General features: G+C 48.1%; 1 protein-coding gene across 1 annotated transcript in view; it reads left to right on the forward strand.

The window, feature by feature from the left end:
* The window catches only part of SCAF4 (SR-related CTD associated factor 4), an 860634-nt gene that overhangs the window by 126382 nt on the left and 709503 nt on the right, over positions 1 to 24749 (forward strand). Inside the window, exon 10 of the mRNA XM_069204042.1 lies at positions 18198 to 18350. Within this exon, the coding sequence (XP_069060143.1) occupies positions 18198 to 18350 (153 nt within the window). The remainder of the gene's footprint in view (positions 1 to 18197; positions 18351 to 24749) is intronic.

Consider the following 24749-nt stretch of genomic DNA (forward strand, 5'->3'; position numbering starts at 1 on the left):
GGGAACAAAGAAAGCAACAAGGAGGAGTCACTGGCCAGTCAGGACAGCCCCTAAGGTGTCCTGAGCTGAAGTGACTCTAACTTTTAGAAATCCTCCATCTTGCAGATGGAGGATTCCCCCAATAGGGTTAGGATTGTGACCCCCTCCCCTTGGGAGGAGGCACAAAGAGGGTGTACCCACCCTCAGGGCTAGTAGCCATTGGCTACTAACCCCCCAGACCTAAACACGCCCTTAAATTTAGTATTTAAGGGCTACCCTGAACCCTAGAAGATTAGATTCCTGCAACTACAAGAAGAAGGACTGCCCAGCTGAAAACCCCTGCAGCGGAAGACCAGAAGACGACAACTGCCTTGGCTCCAGAAACTCACCGGCCTGTCTCCTGCCTTCCAAAGATCCTGCTCCAGCGACGCCTTCCAAAGGGACCAGCGACCTCGACATCCTCTGAGGACTGCCCCTGCTTCGAAAAGACAAGAAACTCCCGAGGACAGCGGACCTGCTCCAAGAAAAGCTGCAACTTTGTTTCCAGCAGCTTTAAAGAACCCTGCAAGCTCCCCGCAAGAAGCGTGAGACTTGCAACACTGCACCCGGCGACCCCGACTCGGCTGGTGGCGATACAACACCTCAGGAGGGACCCCAGGACTACTCTGATACTGTGAGTACCAAAACCTGTCCCCCCTGAACCCCCACAGCGCCGCCTGCAGAGGGAATCCCGAGGCTTCCCCTGACCGCGACTCTTTGAACCTAAAGTCCCGACGCCTGGGAGAGACCCTGCACCCGCAGCCCCCAGGACCTGAAGGACCGGACTTTCACTGGAGGAGTGACCCCCAGGAGTCCCTCTCCCTCGCCCAAGTGGAGGTTTCCCCGAGGAATCCCCCCCTTGCCTGCCTGCAGCGCTGAAGAGATCCCGAGATCTCTCATAGACTAACATTGCAAACCCGACGCCTGTTTCTACACTGCACCCGGCCGCCCCCGCGCCGCTGAGGGTGGAATTTCTGTGTGGACTTGTGTCCCCCCCGGTGCCCTACAAAACCCCCCTGGTCTGCCCTCCGAAGACGCGGGTACTTACCTGCAAGCAGACCGGAACCGGGGCACCCCCTTCTCTCCATTCTAGCCTATGTGTTTTGGGCACCACTTTGAACTCTGCACCTGACCGGCCCTGAGCTGCTGGTGTGGTGACTTTGGGGTTGCTCTGAACCCCCAACGGTGGGCTACCTTGGACCAAGAACTAAGCCCTGTAAGTGTCTTACTTACCTGGTAAAACTAACAAAAACTTACCTCCCCCAGGAACTGTGAAAATTGCACTAAGTGTCCACTTTTAAAACAGCTATTTGTCAATAACTTGAAAAGTATACATGCAATTTTTATGATTTGAAGTTCCTAAAGTACTTACCTGCAATACCTTTCGACTGAGATATTACATGTAGAATTTGAACCTGTGGTTCTTAAAATAAACTAAGAAAAGATATTTTTCTATACAAAACCTATTGGCTGGATTTGTCTCTGAGTGTGTGTACCTCATTTATTGTCTATGTGTATGTACAACAAATGCTTAACACTACTCCTTGGATAAGCCTATTGCTCGACCACCCTACCACAAAATAGAGCATTAGTATTATCTATTTTTACCACTATTTTACCTCTAAGGGGAACCCTTGGACTCTGTGCATGCTATTCCTTACTTTGAAATAGCACATACAGAGCCAACTTCCTACAGTCACCTTCTAGATCTGGTGTTGATAGACCGCCAAACATATCTCTCGCTTCTATGGTGGAACAGTATAAATTGAAACAAAGGGCGGCCTTTCCAAGACCCAGTGCCACAATACGTAATAACAACAGATGCTTCCATGACGGGGTGGGGAGCACACCTCGATCAACACAGCATACAAGGACAATGGAACGTTCGTCAAACAAAACTGCATATAAATCACCTAGAACTGCTAGCAGTTTTTCAAGCACTAAAGGTTTTCCAACCTATCATAACTCACAAATACATTCTTGTCAAAACAGACAACATGACAACAATGTATTATCTAAACAAACAGGGGGGGACACACTCAACGCAGTTGAGCCTTCTATCACAGAAGATATGGCGATGGGCAATTCACAACCACATTCGCCTAATAGCACAGTTAATTCCAGGGATCCAGAATCAACTTGCAGACAATCTCTCTCGATCACCAACAGGTCCACAAATGGGAAATTCACCCCCAAATTCTAAACACTTACTTCAAACTCTGGGGAACACCTCAAATAGACTTGTTTGCAACAAGAGAGAACGCAAAATGCCAAAACTTCGCATCCAGATACCCACACAGGCAGTCCCAAGGCAATGCCCTATGGATGAACTGGTCAGGGATATTTGCATACGCTTTTCCCCCTCTCCCTCTCCTTCCTTATCTAGTAAACAAATTGAGTCAAAACAAACTCAAACTCATATTGATAGCACCAACTTGGGCAAGGCAACCCTGGTACACAACACTGCTAGACCTATCAGTAGTACCCCACATCAAATTGCCCAACAGGCCAGATCTGTTAACACAACACAACCAACAGATCAGGCATCCAGATCCAGCATCGCTAAATCTAGCAATCTGGCTCCTGAAATCCTAGAATTCGGACATTTAGAACTTACCCAAGAATGTATGGAAGTCATAAAGCAAGCCAGAAGGCCATCCACTAGGCACTGCTATGCAAGCAAATGGAAGAGGTTTGTTTGCTACTGCCATCATAATCAAATCCAACCATTACACGCATCTCCAAAGGATGTAGTTGGTTACTTGCTACACTTACAAAAATCTAACCTGGCTTTCTCTTCCATTAAAATACACCTTGCGGCAATATCTGCATACCTGCAGATTACCTATTCAACTTCACTATATAGGATACCAGTCATTAAGGCATTTATGGAAGGACTTAGAAGAATTATACCACCAAGAACACCACCCGTTCCTTCATGGAACCTCAACGTTGTATTAACAAGACTCATGGGTCCACCATTTGAACCCATGCACTCTTGCGAAATACAATTTCTAACCTGGAAAGTTGCATTTCTCATCGCTATAACATCTCTACGGAGAGTAAGCGAAATTCAAGCGTTTACAATACAGGAACCTTTTATCCAAATACACAAAAATAAAGTAGTCCTAAGAAACAATCCAAATTTTTTACCAAAGGTTATTTCACCGTTCCACCTAAACCAAACGGTAGAACTACCAGTGTTCTTCCCACAGCCAGATTCTGTAGCTGAGAGGGCACTACATACATTAGATGTCAAAAGAGCACTAATGTATTACATCGACGGAACAAAAGACATCAGAAAGACTAAACAACTATTTATTGCATTTCAAAAACGACATGCAGGAAACCCAATATCAAAACAAGGTATAGCCAGATGGATAGTTAAGTGCATCCAAATCTGCTACCTTAAAGCAAAAAGACAACTGCCCATTACACCAAAGGCACACTCAACCAGAAAGAAAGGCGCTACCATGGCCTTCCTAGGAAATATTCCAATGCACGAAATATGTAAGGCAGCCACATGGTCTACGCCTCACACATTTACCAAGCACTACTGTGTAGACGTGTTATCTGCACAACAAGCCACAGTAGGTCAAGCCGTGCTAAGAACCTTATTTCAAACCACTTCCACTCCTACAGGCTGAACCACCGCATTTGGGGAAATAACTGCTTACTAGTCTATGCAAAACATGTGTATCTCCAGCGACAGATGCCATCGAACTGAAAATGTCACTTACCCAGTGTACATCTGTTCGTGGCATCAGTCGCTGAAGATTCACATGTGCCCTCCCACCTCCTCGGGAGCCTGTAGCAGTTTGGAAGTTAACTTCAACGTTGTACATTTGTAAATATATTATTTAGACCTTAAATAGGTACATACTTATTCACTCCATTGCATGGGCATGATTACCAACACACACAACTCCTTCCTCACCCTCTGCGGGGAAAACAATCGAAGATGGAGTCGACGCCCATGCGCAATGGAGACCAAGAGGAGGAGTCCCTCGGTCCCGTGACTCGAAAGACTTCTTCGAAGAAAAACAACTTGTAACACTCCGACCCAACACCAGATGGCGAGCTATGCAAAACATGTGAATCTTCAGCGACTGATGCCACGAACAGATGTACACTGGGTAAGTGACATTTTCATTATTTTATGTGGACCTACCTTGGATTCCCTAAAAAAGAACATATATTTGAATTGTTTTCATAGCCTTAAAACGTGCTAATGAACCAGCCCTGTAGGAGCATCTCTGGGCAACACTGGTCTAGGTGAAAAAAATAACCCACTAGTGTTCAAACTCAGGCTTCCGGCTCTACTCTGAGTGGTCCAGATTGTAGGAAGTTACCCTATTTTTGGTATGGCTACCCCCTCTTTTTGTCTGCTATCAGTGTGTTTTGACTATGTTCACTGGGATCCTGCTAACCAGGACCCGAGTGACTGTGCTCTCTCTCTCTCTAAATTTGTCTGTTCCTGACTTTGTGCACCCCAGAATTGGCATACTGGTGCCCCCATGTAAGTCCCTAGGGCATTGAGGCACCAGGGGTTCCCCATGGTATGCAGCATGTCTTATGCCACCCATGGAATCTCATGCAACATGTGTCTGCAGGCCTTCCAGTGCAGCCTGCGTGAAAAGGTGCATGGACCCTTTCACTACAGGTCACTGCAACAGGTCATTGTAAGGCACCCCTATGACAGGCCCTCCTAGCACAGAAGACTGGGTGCAAGTACCTGTGTGTGAGGCCACGCCTGAATGAGCATAGGTGCCCCTCTGAACTCCAGCTCCATTTTCCTGGACTTCGTAAGTGTGGGGAAGCCATTTTGCCCATGGACTGGACACAGGTCACTACCAATGTCCATCTACATAATGGTAACTCGAAACCTTCATATCAAACATGTCTGGAATCATATCCCAGTACTGTTGCCAGTATTGGCTGTATGATTCCATGCACTGTGCAGGCTCCATAGAGGACCCCCAGCTTTGCTCCTTCCAGTTTGCAGGGTTTTCCTGAGCAGCCCGCGCTGCTGCCATCCTACAGACAGGTTTGTGCCTGTAGGAAGTTGGCTCTGTATGCACTATTTCAAAGTAAGGAATAGTATGCACAGAGTCCAAGGGTTCCCCTTAGAGGTACAATAGTGGCAAAAAGAGATAATACTAATGCTCTATTTTGTGGTAGTGTGGTCGAGCAGTAGGCTTATCAAAGGAGTAGTGTTAAGCATTTGTTGTACACACACAAGCAATAAATGAGGAACATACACTCGGAGACAATTCCAGGCCAATAGGTTTTACATGTAATATTTTGCATGAAAGGTATTGCAGGTAAGTACTTTAGGAACTTTGAATAATCACAATAGCATATATACTTTTCAAATAAATCACATATAGCTATTTTAAAACTAGACACAGTGCAATTTTCAACAGTTCCTGGGGGAGGTAAGTATTTGTTAGTTTTTGTAGGTAAGTAAACCACCTACGGGGTTCATGTTTGGGTCCAAGGTAGCCCACCGTTGGGGGTTCAGAGCAACCCCAAAGTTACCACACCAGCAGCTCAGGGCTGGTCAGGTGCAGAGTTCAAAGTGGTGTTCAAAACGCATAGGCTTCAATGGAGAAGGGGGTGCCCCGGTTCCAGTCTGCCAGCAGGTAAGTACCCGCGTCTTCGGAGGGCAGACCAGGGGGGTTTTGTAGGGCACCGGGGGGGGGACACAGGTTAGCACAGAAAGTACACCCTCAGCAGCACGGGGCGGCCGGGTGCAGTGTGCAAACACACGTCGGGTTTCCAATGTAAATCAATGGGAGACCAAGGGGTCTCTTCAGCGATGCAGGCAAGGGGGGGGGCTCCTCGGGGTAGCCACCACCTGGGCAAGGGAGAGGGCCTCCTGGGGTCACTCCTGCACTGGAGTTCCGATCTTTCAGGTCCTGTGGGCTGCGGGTGTAGAGTCTTTTCCAGGCGTCGGGATCTGGGAGTCAGGCAGTCTCGGTCAGGGGGAGCCTCGGGATTCCCTCTGCAGGCGTCGCTGTGGGAGCTCAGGGGGGGCAACTCTGGCTACTCACAGTCTCGTAGTCGCTGGGGAGTCCTCCCTGACGTGTTGTTTCTCCACAAGTCGAGCCGGGGGCATCGGGTGCAGAGTTGCAAGTCTCACGCTTCCGGCGGGAAAAGCAGTTGTCTTGAAGTTGCTTCTTTGGAAACAAAGTTGCAGTCTTGGGTGAACAGGGCCGCTGTTCTCAGGAGTTTCTTGGTCCTTCTAGAGCAGGGCAGTCCTCTGAGGATTCAGAGGTCGCTGGTCCCTGGGGAAAGCGTCGCTGGAGCAGTGTCTTCAGAAGGGGGGAGACAGGCCGGTAGAGCTGGGGCCAAAGCAGTTGGTGTCTCCGTCTTCTCTGCAGGGTTTTTCAGCTTAGCAGTCCTCTGTTTCTTAGGTTGCAGGAATCTGAGTTCCTAGGTTCTGGGGAGCCCTTAAATACTAAATTTAAGGGCGTGTTTAGGTCTGGGGGGTTAGTAGCCAATGGCTACTAGCCCTGAGGGTGGGTACACCCTCTTTGTGCCTCCTCCCAAGGGAAGGGGGTCACATTCCTATCCCTATTGGGGGAATCCTCCATCTGCAAGATGGAGGATTTCTAAAAGTCAGTCACCTCCGCTCAGGACACCTTAGGGGCTGTCCTGACTGGCCAGTGACTCCTCTTTGTTTTTCTCATTATCTCCTCCGGCCTTGCCGCCAAAAGTGGGGCCGTGGCCGGAGGGGGCGGGCAACTCCACTAGCTGGAGTGCCCTGGGGTGCTGTAACAAAGGGGGTGAGCCTTTGAGGCTCACCTCCAGCTGTTACAGTTCCTGCAGGGGGAGGTGATAAGCAGCTCCACCCAGTGCAGGCTTTGTTACTAGCCACAGAGTGAGAAAGGCACTCTCCCAATGTGGCCAGCAACATGTCTGGTGTGTGGCAGGCTGCTAAAACATGTCAGCCTTCATGGGTAGTTGTTTAAGGTTTCAGGGGGCACCTCTAAGGTGCCCTCTGGGGTGTATGTTACAATAAAATGTACACTGGCATTAGTGTGCATTTATTGTGCTGATAAGTTTGATACCAAACTTCCCAGTTTTCAGTGTAGCCATTATGGTGCTGTGGAGTTCGTGCATGACAGACTCCCAGACCATATACTCTTATGGCTACCCTGCACTTACAATGTCTTAGGTTTTGCTTAGACAGTGTAGGGGCACAGTGCTCATGCACTTGTGCCCTCACCTATGGTATAGTGCACCCTGCCTTAGGGCTGTAAGGCCTGCTAGAGGGGTGACTTATCTATACTGCACAGGCAGTGTGAGGTTGGCATGGCACCCTGAGGGGAGTGCCATGCCGACTTACTCGTTTTGTCCTCACCAGCTGGCAAGCAGTGTGTCTGTGCTGAGTGAGGGGTCCGCAGGGTGCCATAAGATATGCTGCAGCCCATAGAGACCTTCCCTGGAATCAGGGCCCTTGGTACCATGGGTACCAGTTACAAGGGACTTACCTGGATGCCAGGGTGTGCCAATTGTGAAAACAAAAGTACAGGTTAAGGAAAGAACACTGGTGCTGGGGCTTGGTTAGCAGGCCTCAGCACACTTTCAAATCAAAACTTAGGCCAAGGAGGCATTTCCTTACACCTATAAAGAAGGACTGCTGACCTGAAAACCCCACACAGCCCTAAACATCCCCCTAAATTTAGTATTTAGGGACAACCAAGAAATTAAATTCCTGATGACCTATAAAGAAGGACTGCTGAGCTGAAAGCCCCACAGAGAAGAAGACCGACAACTGCTTTGGCCCCAGCCTTACCGGCCTTTCTCCCGATTCAAAGAACCTGCACCAGTGATGCATCCTGTGGTCCCAGCGACCTCTGCTGACTCAGTGGACTGCCCTGCAACTCCAGAGGACTAAGACACTCCCGTGCACAGCGGCCCTGTCTAAACAAGCAAGAAGGAACCATCTTTAAAGGGACACTTACCTCACCCCAGAATCTTGAGTCCCCACCACTCTGCACCCAAAGCCCCTGGCCCGTGTGCAGAGAAACCAACGACGCAGAGAGGACCCCCAGGCGACTCCGATGTGTCCACCCTGGGCCAACCTCTCTGCACCCCCACCACGACGCCTGCAGAGGGAATCCTAAGGACCCCCCTGACCATGACTGCCCGGAGAAAAGAAACTAGACGCCTGGAAGAAGCACTGCACCCGCAGCCCCGAGGCCTGTGAAGAACCAACCACTGGTGCAGCAGTGACCAGCAGGCGGCCCTCACCCTTGCCCAGATGGTGGCTGGCCCGAGAAGCTCCCCCTGTGCCCTGCCTGCAACGTCTGAGTGACCCCCGGGTCCCTCCATTGATTTCTATCACAAAACCAACGCCTTGTTTGCCCACTGTGCAGCCGGCCTCCCCTGTGCCGCTGAGGGTGTACTTTGTGTGCCTACTTGGGACTCCCCTTCACCGGTCTCTACAAAGCCCCCCTAGTCTGCTCCCTGAGGACGCAGGTACTTACCGGCTAGCAGACTGGAACCGGAGCACCCCCTGTCTCCATAGGTGCCTATGTTATTTGGGCTCATCTTTGACCTCTGCACCTGACCGGCCCTGTGTTGCTGGTGCTGCGTGTTTGGGGTTGAATTGCAGCTTCAACAGTGGGCTACCTGTGCCTTTAGAAATCTTCCATCTTGAGATTGGAGGATTCCCCCAATAGGATTAGGGATGTGCCCCCTCCCCTCAGGGAGAAGGCACAAAGAGGGTGTAGCCACCCTCCAAGACAGTAGCCATTGGCTTCTGCCCTCCTGACCTAAACACCCCCCTAAATTCAGTATTGAGAGGTACCCCAGAACCCAGGAAATCAGATTCCTGCAACCTGAAACAAGGAAGACTGCTGACCTGAAAGCCCTGCAGAGGCGACAGAGACGACAACTGCTTTGGCCCCAGCCCTACGGTCCTGTCTCCTGACTCGAAGAAAACTGCAACAGCGACGCATCCGACAGGGACCAGCGACCTCTGAAGCCTCAGAGTACTGCCCTGAACCAAAGGACCAAGAAACTCCAGAGAACAGCAGCACTGTTCACCTACAGCAACATTGTTTCAACTTTCTAACAACTTTCCAAGAACTCACTCTTCCCACTGGAAGCGTGAGACTTCACCCTCTGCACCCGGCGCTCGAGCTCCAGAGAACAAACACTGCAGGGAGGACTTCCAGGCAACCGCGGCCTCGTGAGTAACCAGAGACGACCCCCCCCCCGGACCCCCACAGCGGCGCATGCAGAGAGAATCCAGAGGCTCCCCCTGATCGCGACTGCCTGTAACAATCACCTCGACGCCTGGACCAAGCCCTTCACCCGCAGCCCCCAGGACCAGAAGGAACCGAACTTCAGTGCAGGAGTGACCAACAGGCGACCCTCTGCCTAGTCGAGTAGGTGGCTGGCCCGAGAAGCCTCCCTGTGCCCTGCCTGCACCACTAGAGTGACCCCCATGTCCCTCCATTGATTTCTATTACAAACCCGACGCTTGCTTTGCACACTACACCCGGCCGCCCCTGTGCAGCTGAGGGTGTGTTTTGTGTGCCTTCTTGTGCCCCACCCTCCAGTGCTCTACAAAACACCCCTGGTCTGCCCTTCAAAGACGCAGGTACTTACCTGTAGGCAGACTCTAACCGGAGCACCCCTGTTCTTTATAGGCGCCTATGTGTTTTGGGCCCTCCTTTGACCTCTGCATCTGACTGGCCCTGTGTTGCTGGTGCAGTAATTTTGGGGTTGCCTTGAACCCCCAAAGGGGGGCTGCCTATGCCCAGGAACTTGAACTTGTAAGTGCCTTACTTACCTGAAAAACTACCCATTACTTACCTCACCAAGGAACTGTTGATTTTTGCACTGTGTCCACTTTTAAAATAGCTTAATGCCATTTTAACTAAAACTGTGTGTTACTGCTCTAATTCAAAGTTCCTAACTTACCTATGTGGAGTAACTTGCATTTTATGTATTTACTTCAAATCTTGAACTTGTGGTTCTAAAAATAAATTAAGACATTTTTCTATATAAAAACTATTGACCTGGAATAAGTCTTTGAGTGTGTGTTCCTCATTTATTGCCGGTGTTTGTACAACAAATGCTTAACACTACCTTCTGATAAGCCTACTGCTCGACCACACTACCACAAAATAGAGCATTAGAATTATCTAACTGTGCCACTATCTTACCTCTAAAGGGAACCCTTGGACTCTGTGAGCACTATCTCTTACTTTAAGATAGTATATACAGAGCCAACTTACTACAGCACTTAGAAGTTCGGTACAATATTTCAGCGCTTTATATGAGCAACAGTTCTAATGCACAAAAACCCTTTTAATGGCACCGGGAGATTACATGATTTGACCAGGATCACAGGATGTTGAGCCGACGCCAGGACTTGAATCTGATTCCTAAGTCAGCAGCTCTTTGTGTTACTTCAAATCTTTATTATAGGCACCTGCAACATGTACCAAAAACATTAACAAAGACAATAGATTTTGCATAGGCGAAACCTAAAGGCTTTGCTAATGCTTGTTCTTTGTTATTGCATATAATATGATCTTGAAATGGATACATTCAGGATGTACGCTATACGAAACGTTTGATTGTACTAAAATATTGTCTTTGTAGAATAGAAATCCAAGCCATCCAAAAGGGGCAGATAACTGACTTGTCTCTTAGTTCACTATTGGCATTTTCATGGCGGATGGAAGCATTAACGTTTCAAAATTCATATCTGAAAAAATATTTATTTAAATAAAAAATACTTGCACTGATTTAGTCTAATGTACTACTGCTTAGATGAAACAGTTATGCATGTGAATAGAATACTTTTGGGGAAATTTTGTCGAGACGTTTTCATATTTTGCATGTTTGTTGTAGAATGCCTTTAAAAATGAAGGTGGCCCTAAAGTTAACTGTGCAGGCCACCCTAGTTACTTACTTTCTTTCACGTCCTTCAAGCTGTAAATAAATGCTTGCCCCTTTTGAACAGATGGCTGCATGCAAAGGTCAGGAGTGCGCTTGCATCCTCCAATGTATAGACCTACAGGGATGTTATACAGCAGCGCTGGCTTCAGTGCAGCATAGCTGCAAGAAAAAAAAATGAAAAAAAAACTAACACAGCCAGCATTGGGTGTGTCTTAAAGCTTTTTATTTTTACTTTCAGCCATTTGCAACTTGGCAAAAAAAATTGTCAAAGCCAGTAGGTCTTGCAGAGGCAAGACCTATTGGCTTTGCCAGTGCTCGCTACTTCAGTGGCCCGGCAAAGCAATATGATGCTATATGTACTATGGCTGATGCACTTTAGATTGATGCGTGTGCAATCCATGAAGATGTACCCCATGTAAATAAGCTGTAGCATAGAAGACTATAGGTGTATTATTCATTGTTCTTCATTGTAATATCGTTGCAATATTGTTCTTCATCTGGATGCCTAATGGACTACTGTCCAGATATGTTCAGTGATATGTTAGGGTATACATTGCAGACTGTGACACAAGGGCATCCATCTTAAAATGCACTTTATAACTTTAATGGTCAGGCAAAGCAATATGATCCTATATGTATTGATGTCCTGATGCACTTCAGAATTATGGACATGCAATCCATGAGTATGTAGCATAGGTAAATAAGCCATAATATGGAGGACAATGTATTAGTGGATTCTAATTTCTTGAAACCTTTCTTGTTTGTAATTCCTTGGAATAGTAGAAGTAGGAGAAGCATGGAACAGACTTACTTGCAACATAAGTGAGACAAGGAATAGAAGTCCCAAAATGCATGGTGGTGTAAGGAATGCAAAAAATATTTCTATTCCACTGCTTACTGAGCCTATTTCAAGGTAATGAAACGAGAAAGTTCGATGGCATCTGTCGCTGTAGATACGCATGTTCTGCAATAGCTCGTCATCTGGTGTTGGGCCGGAGTGTTACAAGTTGTTTTTCTTCGAAGAAGTCTTTCGAGTCACGGGACCGAGTGACTCCTCCTTTTGTCTCCATTGCGCATGGGCGTCGACTCCATCTTCGATTGTTTTTTTTCCGCCATCGGGTTCGGACGTGTTCCTGTCGCTCCGAGTTTCGGAACGGAAAATTAGCTAATTTCGGAAGATTTTCGTCGGTATTGTTGCGTTCGGGATCGGCGTACTTAGATTCCACACCGCATCGAAGATCGAAGAGCTCCGGTGCCCTTCGGGGTAGTTTTTCGATCCTCCGTCGGGGCCTGGTCGGCCCGACCGCGTGCTGAAGAACGCCGATGGAACGGACCCCGTTCCGTTTCTGCCCCAAATGCCACAATAAATACCCCTACACAGACCAACACTTGGTCTGCAACCTGTGCCTGTCACCTGAGCACAGCGAAGACACCTGCGAGGCCTGTCGTGCGTTCCGGTCCCGAAAAACACTCCGAGACCGTCGAGCCAGAAGACTTCAAATGGCGTCCGCACCGACAGCCCAACGGGAGTTCGAGGAACAGGAAGAAGAAGGTACCTTCTCGATCCAAGACTCAGACTCCGAAGGATTCGACGACACACAAACCGTGAGTAAGACGTCGAAAACCACACAAAGAAACATTTACAAGGCCCAGGGGACGCCACTGCCACCAGGCCATGGCTCCACCCATAAATTTGGTGACCGACCGTCGGCACCGAAAAAGGCCAAAACAGTGCCGAGATTGTCCGACTCCGGTCGAGACACCGGCACGCAGCCTTCTCGGGACCGAGAAAGTGCTGGAGACAAGCATCGACACCGAGATGCCGGTGTGGACACGGCTCGACGCCGAGACAGCGGCACCGAAACAGATCGACGCCGAGAGGTTTCGGCCCCGAAAAGGAAAAAAGTCACCTCGGAGCCGAAAAAACACGCAGACAAAGTTTCGACGCCGAAACAAACTGCAAGCGACCCAGCTTCAGGCTCTTATACAGAAGAGCACTCGCTGACCTCCCAAATGCAAAAGCATAGGTTTGAGGAAGAGCTACAAGCAACTGATGTGGACCATACGCAAAAGCGTATCTTCATTCAGCAGGGGACAGGAAAAATAAGCACCCTTCCCCCCATTAGGAGAAAGAGGAGGTTGGAGTTCCAGACGGAACAAGCACCACAACCAAAAGTGGTTAAAAGAATTACACCACCACCCTCTCCTCCGCCCGTGATTAACGTTTCACCAGCACAAACTCCATCTCACTCCCCAGCTCACACCACCATGAGCCAGGGTGACCAAGATCAGGACGCATGGGACCTATACGACGCCCCAGTGTCAGATAACAGCCCGGAGGCCTACCCTACAAAGCCATCTCCACCAGAAGACAGCACCGCGTACTCTCAGGTGGTGGCTAGAGCAGCACAATTTCATAACGTAAGCCTCCACTCAGAACAAGTCGAGGATGATTTCTTGTTCAACACACTCTCCTCCACCCACAGCTCCTACCAAAGCCTGCCTATGCTCCCTGGTATGCTCCGGCACGCAAAAGACATATTTAAGGAGCCGGTCAAAAGTAGGGCAATCACACCAAGGGTGGAAAAGAAGTATAAGCCGCCTCCTACGGACCCGGCTTTCATCACTACACAGCTGCCACCAGACTCTGTTGTTGTAGGAGCAGCTAGGAAAAGGGCCAACTCTCACACATCTGGAGATGCACCACCCCCAGATAAAGAAAGCCGCAAGTTCGATGCAGCTGGTAAAAGAGTCGCAGCACAAGCTGCAAACCAGTGGCGCATCGCGAACTCCCAGGCACTACTTGCGCGCTATGACAGAGCCCACTGGGACGAGATGCAACATCTCATTGAACATCTGCCCAAAGACTTCCAAAATAGGGCGAAACAAGTGGTTCAGGAGGGACAGACCATCTCCAACAACCAGATACGTTCCTCCATGGACGCTGCAGATACAGCTGCACGGACAATTAATACATCTGTAACTATCAGACGGCATGCATGGCTCCGAACGTCTGGATTTAAACCAGAGATTCAACAAGCAGTTCTCAATATGCCTTTTAATGAAAAAGAACTGTTCGGTCCAGAAGTGGACACAGCGATTGAGAAACTCAAAAAAGATACGGACACTACCAAAGCCATGGACGCACTCTACTCCCCGCAGAGCAGAGGGAATTACAGCACATTCCGTAAAACGCCCTTTCGAGGGGGGTTTCGGGGTCAAAGCACACAAGCCAGCACCTCACAAGCAACACCGTCCACTTACCAGGGACAGTATAGAGGAGGTTTTCGGGGACAATATAGAGGAGGGCAATTCCCTAGAAATAGAGGGAGATTTCAAAGCCCCAAAACCCCTACTACTAAACAATGACTCACATGTCACTCACCCCCTCCACACAACACCAGTGGGGGGAAGAATAGGTCATTATTACAAAGCATGGGAGGAAATCACTACAGACACTTGGGTTCTAGCAATTATCCAACATGGTTATTGCATAGAATTTCTACAATTCCCTCCAAACATACCACCAAAAGCACAAAATTTAACAACACACCATTCCAATCTCCTGGAGATAGAAGTGCAGGCACTATTGCAAAAGAATGCAATCGAATTAGTGCCAAACACACAAATAAACACAGGAGTTTACTCACTGTACTTTCTGATACCAAAGAAGGACAAAACGCTGAGACCAATCCTAGACCTCAGAGTAGTAAACACTTTCATCAAATCAGACCACTTCCACATGGTCACACTACAAGAAGTATTGCCATTGCTAAAACTACACGACTACATGGCAACTTTAGACCTCAAGGATGCTTATTTCCATATACCAATACACCCATCGCACAGGAAATACCTAAGGTTTGTATTCAAAGGAATACATTACCAATTCAAGGTACTGCCTTTCGGATTAACAACCGCACCAAGAGTCTTTACCAAATGTCTAGCGGTAGTCGCTGCACACTTAAGAAGGCAGCAAATACATGTGTTCCCATATTTGGACGACTGGCTAATCAAGGCCCATTCGTTCATACAGTGCTCAAATCACACAAATCAGATCATACAAACCCTCTTCAAACTCGGGTTCACCGTCAATTTCACAAAATCCAAAATTCTGCCACGCAAGGTACAACAATACCTGGGAGCCATAATAGACACATCAAAGGGAGTAGCCACTCCAAGTCTACAAAGAATTCAAAATTTCAACACCATCATACAACGCATGTATCCAACACAAAAAATACAAGCAAAGATGGTATTACAACTCCTAGGCATGATGTCATCATGCATAGCCATTGTCCCAAACGCAAGACTGCACATGAGGCCCTTACAACAGTGCCTAGCATCACAGTGGTCTCAAGCACAGGGTCACCTTCTAGATCTGGTGTTAATAGACCGCCAAACTTACCTCTCGCTTCTGTGGTGGAACAACATAAATTTAAACAAGGGGCGGCCTTTCCAAGACCCAGTGCCACAATACGTAATAACAACAGATGCTTCCATGACAGGGTGGGGAGCACACCTCGATCAACACAGCATACAAGGACAATGGAATGTACATCAAACAAAACTGCATATCAATCACCTAGAACTTCTAGCAGTTTTTCAAGCACTAAAAGCTTTCCAACCAATAATAGTTCACAAATACATTCTCGTCAAAACAGACAACATGACAACAATGTATTATCTAAACAAGCAGGGAGGGACGCACTCCACGCAGTTAAGCCTGCTAGCACAAAAAATTTGGCATTGGGCAATTCACAACCAAATTCGCCTAATTGCACAGTTTATACCAGGGATACAAAATCAACTCGCAGACAATCTCTCTCGAGATCACCAACAGGTCCACGAATGGGAAATTCACCCCCAAATTCTGAACACTTATTTCAAACTCTGGGGAACACCTCAGATAGACTTGTTTGCGACAAGGGAGAACGCAAAATGCCAAAACTTCGCATCCAGGTACCCACACAAACAATCCCAAGGCAATGCCCTATGGATGAACTGGTCAGGGATATTTGCTTACGCTTTTCCTCCTCTCCCTCTCCTTCCTTACCTGGTAAACAAACTCAGTCAAAGCAAACTCAAACTCATATTGATAGCACCAACTTGGGCAAGGCAACCCTGGTACACAACGCTGCTAGACCTATCAGTGGTACCCTGCATCAAATTGCCCAACAGGCCAGATCTGTTGACACAGCACAACCAAAAGATCAGACACCCAGATCCAGCATCGCTGAATCTAGCAATCTGGCTCCTGAAATCCTAGAATTCGGGCACTTACAACTTACCCAAGAATGTATGGAAGTCATAAAACAAGCAAGAAGGCCATCCACCAGGCACTGCTATGCAAGTAAATGGAAGAGGTTTGTTTGCTACTGCCATATTAATCAAATACAACCATTACACACAACTCCAGAACACGTAGTGGGTTACTTGCTTCACTTACAAAAATCTAACCTAGCTTTCTCTTCCATTAAGATTCACCTTGCAGCAATATCTGCATACCTGCAGACTACCTATTCAACTTCCCTATATAAAATACCAGTCATTAAAGCATTCATGGAGGGCCTTAGGAGAATTATACCACCAAGAACACCACCTGTTCCTTCATGGAACCTAAATGTTGTCCTAACTAGACTTATGGGTCCACCTTTTGAACCCATGCACTCCTGCGACATACAGTTCCTAACCTGGAAGGTGGCATTTCTCATCGCCATTACTTCCCTGAGAAGAGTAAGCGAGATTCAGGCGTTTACTATACAGGAACCTTTTATACAACTACACAAAAATAAAGTCGTCCTAAGGACCAATCCTAAATTTTTGCCAAAGGTTATTTCACCGTTCCATCTAAATCAAACAGTGGAACTTCCAGTGTTCTTTCCACAGCCAGATACCGTAGCTGAAAGGGCACTACATACATTAGATGTCAAAAGAGCATTGATGTATTACATTGACAGAACAAAGAACATTAGAAAGACTAAACAACTCTTTATTGCATTTCAAAAACCTCATGCAGGAAACCCAATTTCAAAACAAGGTATAGCCAGATGGATAGTTAAATGCATCCAAATCTGCTACCTTAAAGCTAAACGACAGCTGCCCATTACACCAAGGGCACACTCAACCAGAAAGAAAGGTGCTACCATGGCCTTTCTAGGAAACATCCCAATGCAAGAAATATGTAAGGCAGCCACATGGTCTACGCCTCACACATTCACCAAGCACTACTGTGTAGACGTGTTATCCGCACAACAAGCCACAGTAGGTCAAGCTGTATTAAGGACGTTATTTCAGACTACTTCCACTCCTACAGGCTGATCCACCGCTTTTGGGGAAATAACTGCTTACTAGTCTATGCAGAACATGCGTATCTACAGCGACAGATGCCATCGAACTGAAAATGTCACTTACCCAGTGTACATCTGTTCGTGGCATCAGTCGCAGTAGATTCGCATGTGCCCACCCGCCTCCCCGGGAGCCTGTAGCAGTTTGGAAGTTACCTTCAATTATTTATATATGTATCATCTCAACCTTAAATAGGTGTATACTTAGTCACTCCATTGCATGGGCACTATTACTACAATTCAACTCCTTCCTCACCCTCTGCGGGGAAAAACAATCGAAGATGGAGTCGACGCCCATGCGCAATGGAGACAAAAGGAGGAGTCACTCGGTCCCGTGACTCGAAAGACTTCTTCGAAGAAAAACAACTTGTAACACTCCGGCCCAACACCAGATGGTGAGCTATTGCAGAACATGCGAATCTACTGCGACTGATGCCACGAACAGATGTACACTGGGTAAGTGACATTTTCATTATAAATGGAAATGTATTTACGAACCGAGGACAGGTACATCAAAATGGCAGCTAGGTAAACTGACTCCGATATATGTGCAGTCTAGTTGTTTTTAGAGGTAGTGGTAATTGGTTGATGTTTATTTAATGGGAACTCTGCACTAAAGAACTCTATGGCCCTGGTGAAGGTTCCGGACGAAACACGTCTCTATTATAGGACATTTGTTTGGAGATCTAATTCACCGCAATAAAGTTAACAAGCAATCTGAATGATGTGCTGACTTTCTCTTTAGGCCTGTGCAATGTTGTTTTTGATGTTGATTATTCTGGTTCGTATCTGGCAAAGGATCATATTTTGCCAACCGTTGAAAGAAGCCTTTGAAAATAATTATACATGGTAAGAGTAAATTTGCACTTTGTAGAAATTTGTTTTTTTTCTGCTTTCCATAAGCTCCAGCAGTTTCTCCAGACTTTCCAGCAGCCACCAAAACCACAGTCTCCACCAGTCCTTGACAATAATGTAATGGCTCAGGTGCAGTCCATCACCACTCAGCTGCAAGGCACTACCACCCAGCAACCAGAGCAGAAAACTGCTTTCAAAAAGGTAATTTGACTTTGCAGAACATAATTTAAGAATAAGTATGCAGTCTTGTTTTCCTTTCTACCACACTTGCTGTTTGTTGGTTTGTTTTTGAGTGTCCCAATATTTCAAACAATTTTGAAACTCTTAATGAGGTAACATTTAGGAACAGCATAGCGCATTATTCAAGAAACTTAGATTTAGCTTATTACTCTTAAATTGCCCTTCTGAGCAAGCTTAATCATAATCTGAAATGGTACCTTTATTTGTGCCTTTATCTCCAGTGCTTAGTGCAAGTACTTTGAAGCTGAGTAATGACCTGAAAGCTGGTCCAGAGGACTTTGGACCGCCACAACCTGACACTGGAAAGCACCACTGCCGCCGTGCCCCTAGCCCCAGTCAAAGTGGGTCCGTGTTGCCAGGGTGGTCCCCAGACCCTCCAGAGACTAAGTCCGTCTTGGGTCTCCCCACTGTATCCTTCGCTATGATGCCTGCAGCCTTTGTGCAGCCCCCCAACCTACTGCGAGTGACCTGAAGGCAAAGACCCGATGCCTCAGGACACCTCTGCATCTGTCTGCCCTGGACTGAGCAGAAGAGGACCAAGGGTGTCCCTACATCTCACATCCTTGTGGGACCTGAGACTGAGGTGCACTGGGTTACTGCTAAACAGGTCCCGAGTGCCAGTACTCGTTCCCCTAAAACAAAGTAAAAATGTCTTATTGTACACAATTGGTACATACTCTAGTCCCTAGTAAATGTTACCGTTGGGTACTAGGGCCCGGGCATTAGTAAGGGATCCTAAGGTTTGCAGCATGTATTGTGCCTCTCTAAGGGACCTCACTAAAAATTGCACACAGCCTGCAATGCAGACGGCGTGTCATGGTGCAAGCCATGAGTGATAACACAATATGGTGCACACATTGTGTGAGATGCCTCGGGCACTGTATCCAAATATGTCAGTCACCCCTACAGCAGGCCTTGGAGCCCTAAGGCAGAGTGCATTGTAATTGATGTGAGGACATATGTGCATGAGCAGATATGCCCCTGTAATGTCTAAATAAATTGCTTTGACATTGAAAGTGAACAGGGAAGCCATCTTAAGGTATGTTCTGGGCACTGGTTAACACAGGTTACCCACCTACATAATGGCTTCACTGAAACGTAGGGTGTTTGATATCAAACACATCATCTTAATTAATCCACACTGATTCCAGTGTTGGATTTATTGATAGATGTGTACCCAGAGGGTACCTTAGAGGTACCCCCTGAAGCCTAGTTGTCCTCTTGTGTGCTGGCTGACTGTAGTGGCAGGCTGGTTGATACCAGAGGAGTTTCAGACCCCCTGGAGGTGAGCCATCGCTTTCAGGGATCAGAAACAATACCTGCTCTGGAGGAAGGTGTGATTACGTCCTGAAGCAGGATGGCTAGTAAATCTGCATACCAGGGACTACGATGTCCCTGCTGCCCTTGTTATGTGACCCCAGCTTCCCCCAGACCTCGGAGAGGCAACCCCCTGCCCTGAGGCCCATTTGGCACCAAGGTAGGCAGGAAATAAGGTAGTCAGGAGGCTTGGTACACATTCAGGCTAGTCACTCCTCTAGGCCGGGTAGCTGAAGTGAACACAAAAAAGCTATTCCACCATCTTGTATGATGAAATTAGGAACTCTGGAACAGGGCGATGCCCACAGGAAGTGGTCATCTAGGGGGCGTACTGTGACCCCAAGTGAGAAATGACCTGCACCCAAGATTGGTACAAAATGCTGCTAGGCTGCCTGCACTTCGAACATCATTTGGACCTACTTTGCAAAGAACTAGACATTTTCCTCAAACGCCTTGGAGGACTGCCCAGCACCTCAACAGCATAAAAAGATCTCCCTAGTAGCTAAGGAGCTGCTCCCCTGCATTTGCAAAACTGCTTGCAAAGTCCAGTACTCTATTCCCTCTGTGGGCCCGATGACCAATGGGAAAAAGAGCCAGGGGAAGATTTTTGGGATTTCAGGAGGTTAGCCCAGCCCCCTCCTGAGATGTTGACCCCTCCCGGAGTCTCTCCTGCACCTATACCTGGGGTATTGGACCCCTTGCAGCAGCTATGGCTTATTGGCAGTCCAATCCGGACTCACAACAGCAGTCCTGCCTGAGGGACGTTGGGATTCACAAGGCCAGCACCGATAGTGGGCCCTGTTTTCCCCTTGTCACTTGGTCACCGGGACACAGAGTCAGTGTCTGACCATTACGACCAGACGCCTCAAAGCATCGCTGCCCCACAGCCCGAGTCCGAGGGAGACAGTGCCAATGGAGTCCTGAGACCCTGAAAAGCTGAACCCACCCTTGGGTTTGGCCAGTCTGGTTGCCAGTCACTGCCTGAACCGCAGGAGTCTTCAGTAGCGCAACCCCTCCGGGCAAAGCACCACTGCATATGAGCCCACCTAGCCTAAGTTCGAGTGGACTGATGGTGTCCCTGCGACCTCAAGACCTGAGCCCTCCTTTGGGTTCAGCTGGACTGACCCCCCCGTCCCCACTTGCAGCCTCTTTGCCCTGGGACTGTTTCCCATTGAAGTGAACATGGCACCTTACGCAGAAAGGTATCTCTACTTAGACACCCCAGTGCTTCCCTGTAGCAAAATGCCCCTTTTTGACGTGGTCACCCCCACTTTTTGCCTGCTAATTGATGCAATTTTGACTGAAAGTGCATTGGGGTCCTGCTGTCTAGGTCCCCAGTGCCAGATCTCTTTCCCTAAAGCTGTGCAGCTTAATGATCACTAGTGTAAGTAGTCCATTGGCTATTACCCCACATTCCATTAAATGCCCCTAAATGAATTATTTAGGGGAGTACCTGGCACCAGGAAATCAAATTCCTACTGACCTCCGAAGAACAAGGACAGAAGAGACACAAATGTAAAGACTGAGGAAGAAGCAAATGACTTGGTAGGAGGCCTGTGGGCCTGTCTGCTGCTCTCACCAAATTGTGCCAAAGTCGTCTTGTCCTGCAAGCTTTTGTGGCTCCATAAGGACTACCTGCCTTCAGCAAAGACCCAGAGTCTCCCATGAAGCCTCAGAGCTGCTTCCTTTCATCTTGCAGGCACCCCAAGAGAGCTGCGAGGACTCTGCACCTCCAAAAACCTGACACTAGAAAGCACCACTGCGTCTGTGCCACATAACCCGAGCTGAAGTTGTCCAACTGTGGCGTTGTGGTCCCTCAGCCCTTCAGAGACAAAGTGTACCGTGGACTCACCAATGCCACCTCTGTTTGCAGGCCTCCTTGACTGCAAGTGCTCACAGTGACAAAAACGGACATCTCAAGACACCACTGCACCTGTCCTGTGGAGAAGAGGACCTAAGGTGTCACCATGTCCCTGAGCATCATGAGCTGAGGCCAGTTGCTGGTTCAGCCCGACTGGCCTCCCTGACTAAGCCTGTAGCCTCTATGTAACTGGACTGATCCCCATAGATTAACATTGGGCACCCAGCGCTGGAAAGAAGCTCTGCACCAAGCCACCTGTAGGAAGTTGGCTCTGTATGTGCTATTTCAAAGTAAGGAATAGCATGCACAGAGTCCAAGGGTTCCCCTTAGAGGTAAAATAGTGGTAAAAATAGATAATACTAATGCTCTATTTTGTGGTAGTGTGGTCGAGCAGTAGGCTTATCCAAGGAGTAGTGTTAAGCATTTGTTGTACATACACATGGACAATAAATGAGGTACACACACTCAGAGACAAATCCAGCCAATAGGTTTTGTATAGAAAAATATATTTTCTTAGTTTATTTTAAGAACCACAGGTTCAAATTTAACATGTAATATCTTGTTTGAAAGGTATTGCAGGTAAGTACATTAGGAACTTTGAATCATTTCAATTGCATGTATACTTTTCAAGTTATTCACAAATAGCTATTTCAAAAGTGGACACTTAGTGCAATTTTCACAGTTCCTGGGGGAGGTAAGTTTTTGTTAGCTTTACCAGGTAAGTACGACACTTACAGGGTTCAGTTCTTGGTCCAAGGTAGCCCACCGTTGGGGGTTCAGAGCAACCCCAAAGTTACCACACCAGCAGCTCAGGGCCGGTCAGGTGCAGAGTTCAAAGTGGTGCCCAAAACGCATAGGCTTCAATGGAGAGAAGGGGGTGCCCCGGTTCCAGTCTGCCAGCAGGTAAGTACCCGCGTCTTCGGAGGGCAGACCAGGGGGGTTTTGTAGGGCACCGGGGGGGACACAAGCCCACACAGAAATTTCACCCTCAGCGGCGCGGGGGCGGCCGGGTGCAGTGTAGAAACAAGCGTCGGGTTTGCAATGTTAGTCAATGAGAGATCAACGGATCTCTTCAGCGCTGCAGGCAGGCAAGGGGGGCTTCCTCGGGGAAACCTCCACTTGGGCAAGGGAGAGGGACTCCTGGGGGTCACTTCTCCAGTGAAAGTCCGGTCCTTCAGGTCCTGGGGGCTGCGGGTGCAGGGTCTTTTCCAGGCGTCGGGACTTAGGTTTCAGAGAGTCACGGTCAGGGGAAGCCTCGGGATTCCCTCTGCAGGCGGCGCTGTGGGGGCTCAGGGGGGACAGGTTTTGGTACTCACAGTCGTAGAGTAGTCCGGGGGTCCTCCCTGAGGTGTTGGTTCTCCACCAGCCGAGTCGGGGTCGCCGGGTGCAGTGTTGCAAGTCTCACGCTTCTTGCGGGGAGTTGCAGGGGTCTTTAAATCTGCTCCTTTGGATAAAGTTGCAGTCTTTTTGGAGCAGGTCCGCTGTCCTCGGGAGTTTCTTGTCGTCGTCGAAGCAGGGCAGTCCTCAGAAGATTCAGAGGTCGCTGGTCCCTTTGGAAGGCGTCGCTGGAGCAGAGTTCTTTGGAAGGCAGGAGACAGGCCGGTGAGTTTCTGGAGCCAAGGCAGTTGTTGTCTTCTGGTCTTCCTCTGCAGGGGTTTTCAGCTAGGCAGTCCTTCTTGTAGTTGCAGGAATCTAATTTTCTAGGGTTCAGGGTAGCCCTTAAATACTAAATTTAAGGGCGTGTGTAAGGAAATGCCTCCTTGGCATGGTTGCCCCCTGACTTTTTGCCTTTGCTGATGCTATGTTTACAATTGAAAGTGTGCTGAGGCCTGCTAACCAGGCCCCAGCACCAGTGTTCTTTCCCTAACCTGTACTTTTGTATCCACAATTGGCAGACCCTGGCATCCAGATAAGTCCCTTGTAACCGGTGCTTCTAGTACCAAGGGCCCTGATGCCAAGGAAGGTCTCTAAGGGCTGCAGCATGTCTTATGCCACCCTGGAGACCTCTCACTCAGCACAGACACACTGCTTGCCAGCTTGTGTGTGCTAGTGAGGACAAAACGAGTAAGTCGACATGGCACTCCCCGCAGGGTGCCATGCCAGCCTCTCACTGCCTATGCAGTATAGGTAAGACACCCCTCTAGCAGGCCTTACAGCCCTAAGGCAGGGTGCACTATACCATAGGTGAGGGTACCAGTGCATGAGCATGGTACCCCTACAGTGTCTAAACAAAACCTTAGACATTGTAAGTGCAGGGTAGCCATAAGAGTATATGGTCTGGGGTTTGTCAAACACGAACTTGTAGGAAGTTGGCTCTGTATGTGCTATTTCAAAGTAAGGAATAGCATGCACAGAGTCCAAGGGTTCCCCTTAGAGGTAAAATAGTGGTAAAAATAAATAATACTAATGCTCTATTTTGTGGTAGTGTGGTCGAGCAGTAGGCTTATCCAAGGAGTAGTGTTAAGCATTTGTTGTACCTACACATAGACAATAAATGAAGTACACACACTCAGAGACAAATCCAGCCAATAGGTTTTTATATAGAAAAATATCTTTTCTTAGTTTATTTTAAGAACCACAGGTTCAAATTCTACATATAATATCTCATTCGAAAGGTATTGCAGGTAAGTACTTTAGGAACTTCAAATCATCAAAATTGCATGTATACTTTTCAAGTTATTGATAAATAGCTGTTTTAAAAGTGGACACTTAGTGCAATTTTCACAGTTCCTAGGGGAGGTAAGTTTTGATTAGTTTTACCAGGTAAGTAAGACACTTACAGGGTTCAGTTCTTGGTCCAAGGTAGCCCACCGTTGGGGGTTCAGAGCAACCCCAAAGTCACCACACCAGCAGCTCCGGGCCGGTCAGGTGCAGAGTTCAAAGTGGTGCCCAAAACACATAGGCTAGAATGGAGAGAAGGGGGTGCCCCGGTTCCGGTCTGCTTGCAGGTAAGTACCCGCGTCTTCGGAGGGCAGACCAGGGGGGTTTTGTAGGGCACCGGGGGGGACACGAGTCCACACAGAAATTTCACCCTCAGCGGCGCGGGGGCGGCCGGGTGCAGTGTAGAAACAAGCGTCGGGTTCGCAATGTTAGTCTATGAGAGATCTCGGGATCTCTTCAGCGCTGCAGGCAGGCAAGGGGGGGATTCCTCGGGGAAACCTCCACTTGGGCAAGGGAGAGGG

Source organism: Pleurodeles waltl, chromosome 8 (assembly GCF_031143425.1).
Source record: "Pleurodeles waltl isolate 20211129_DDA chromosome 8, aPleWal1.hap1.20221129, whole genome shotgun sequence".
Taxonomy (NCBI): Eukaryota; Metazoa; Chordata; class Amphibia; order Caudata; family Salamandridae; genus Pleurodeles; species Pleurodeles waltl.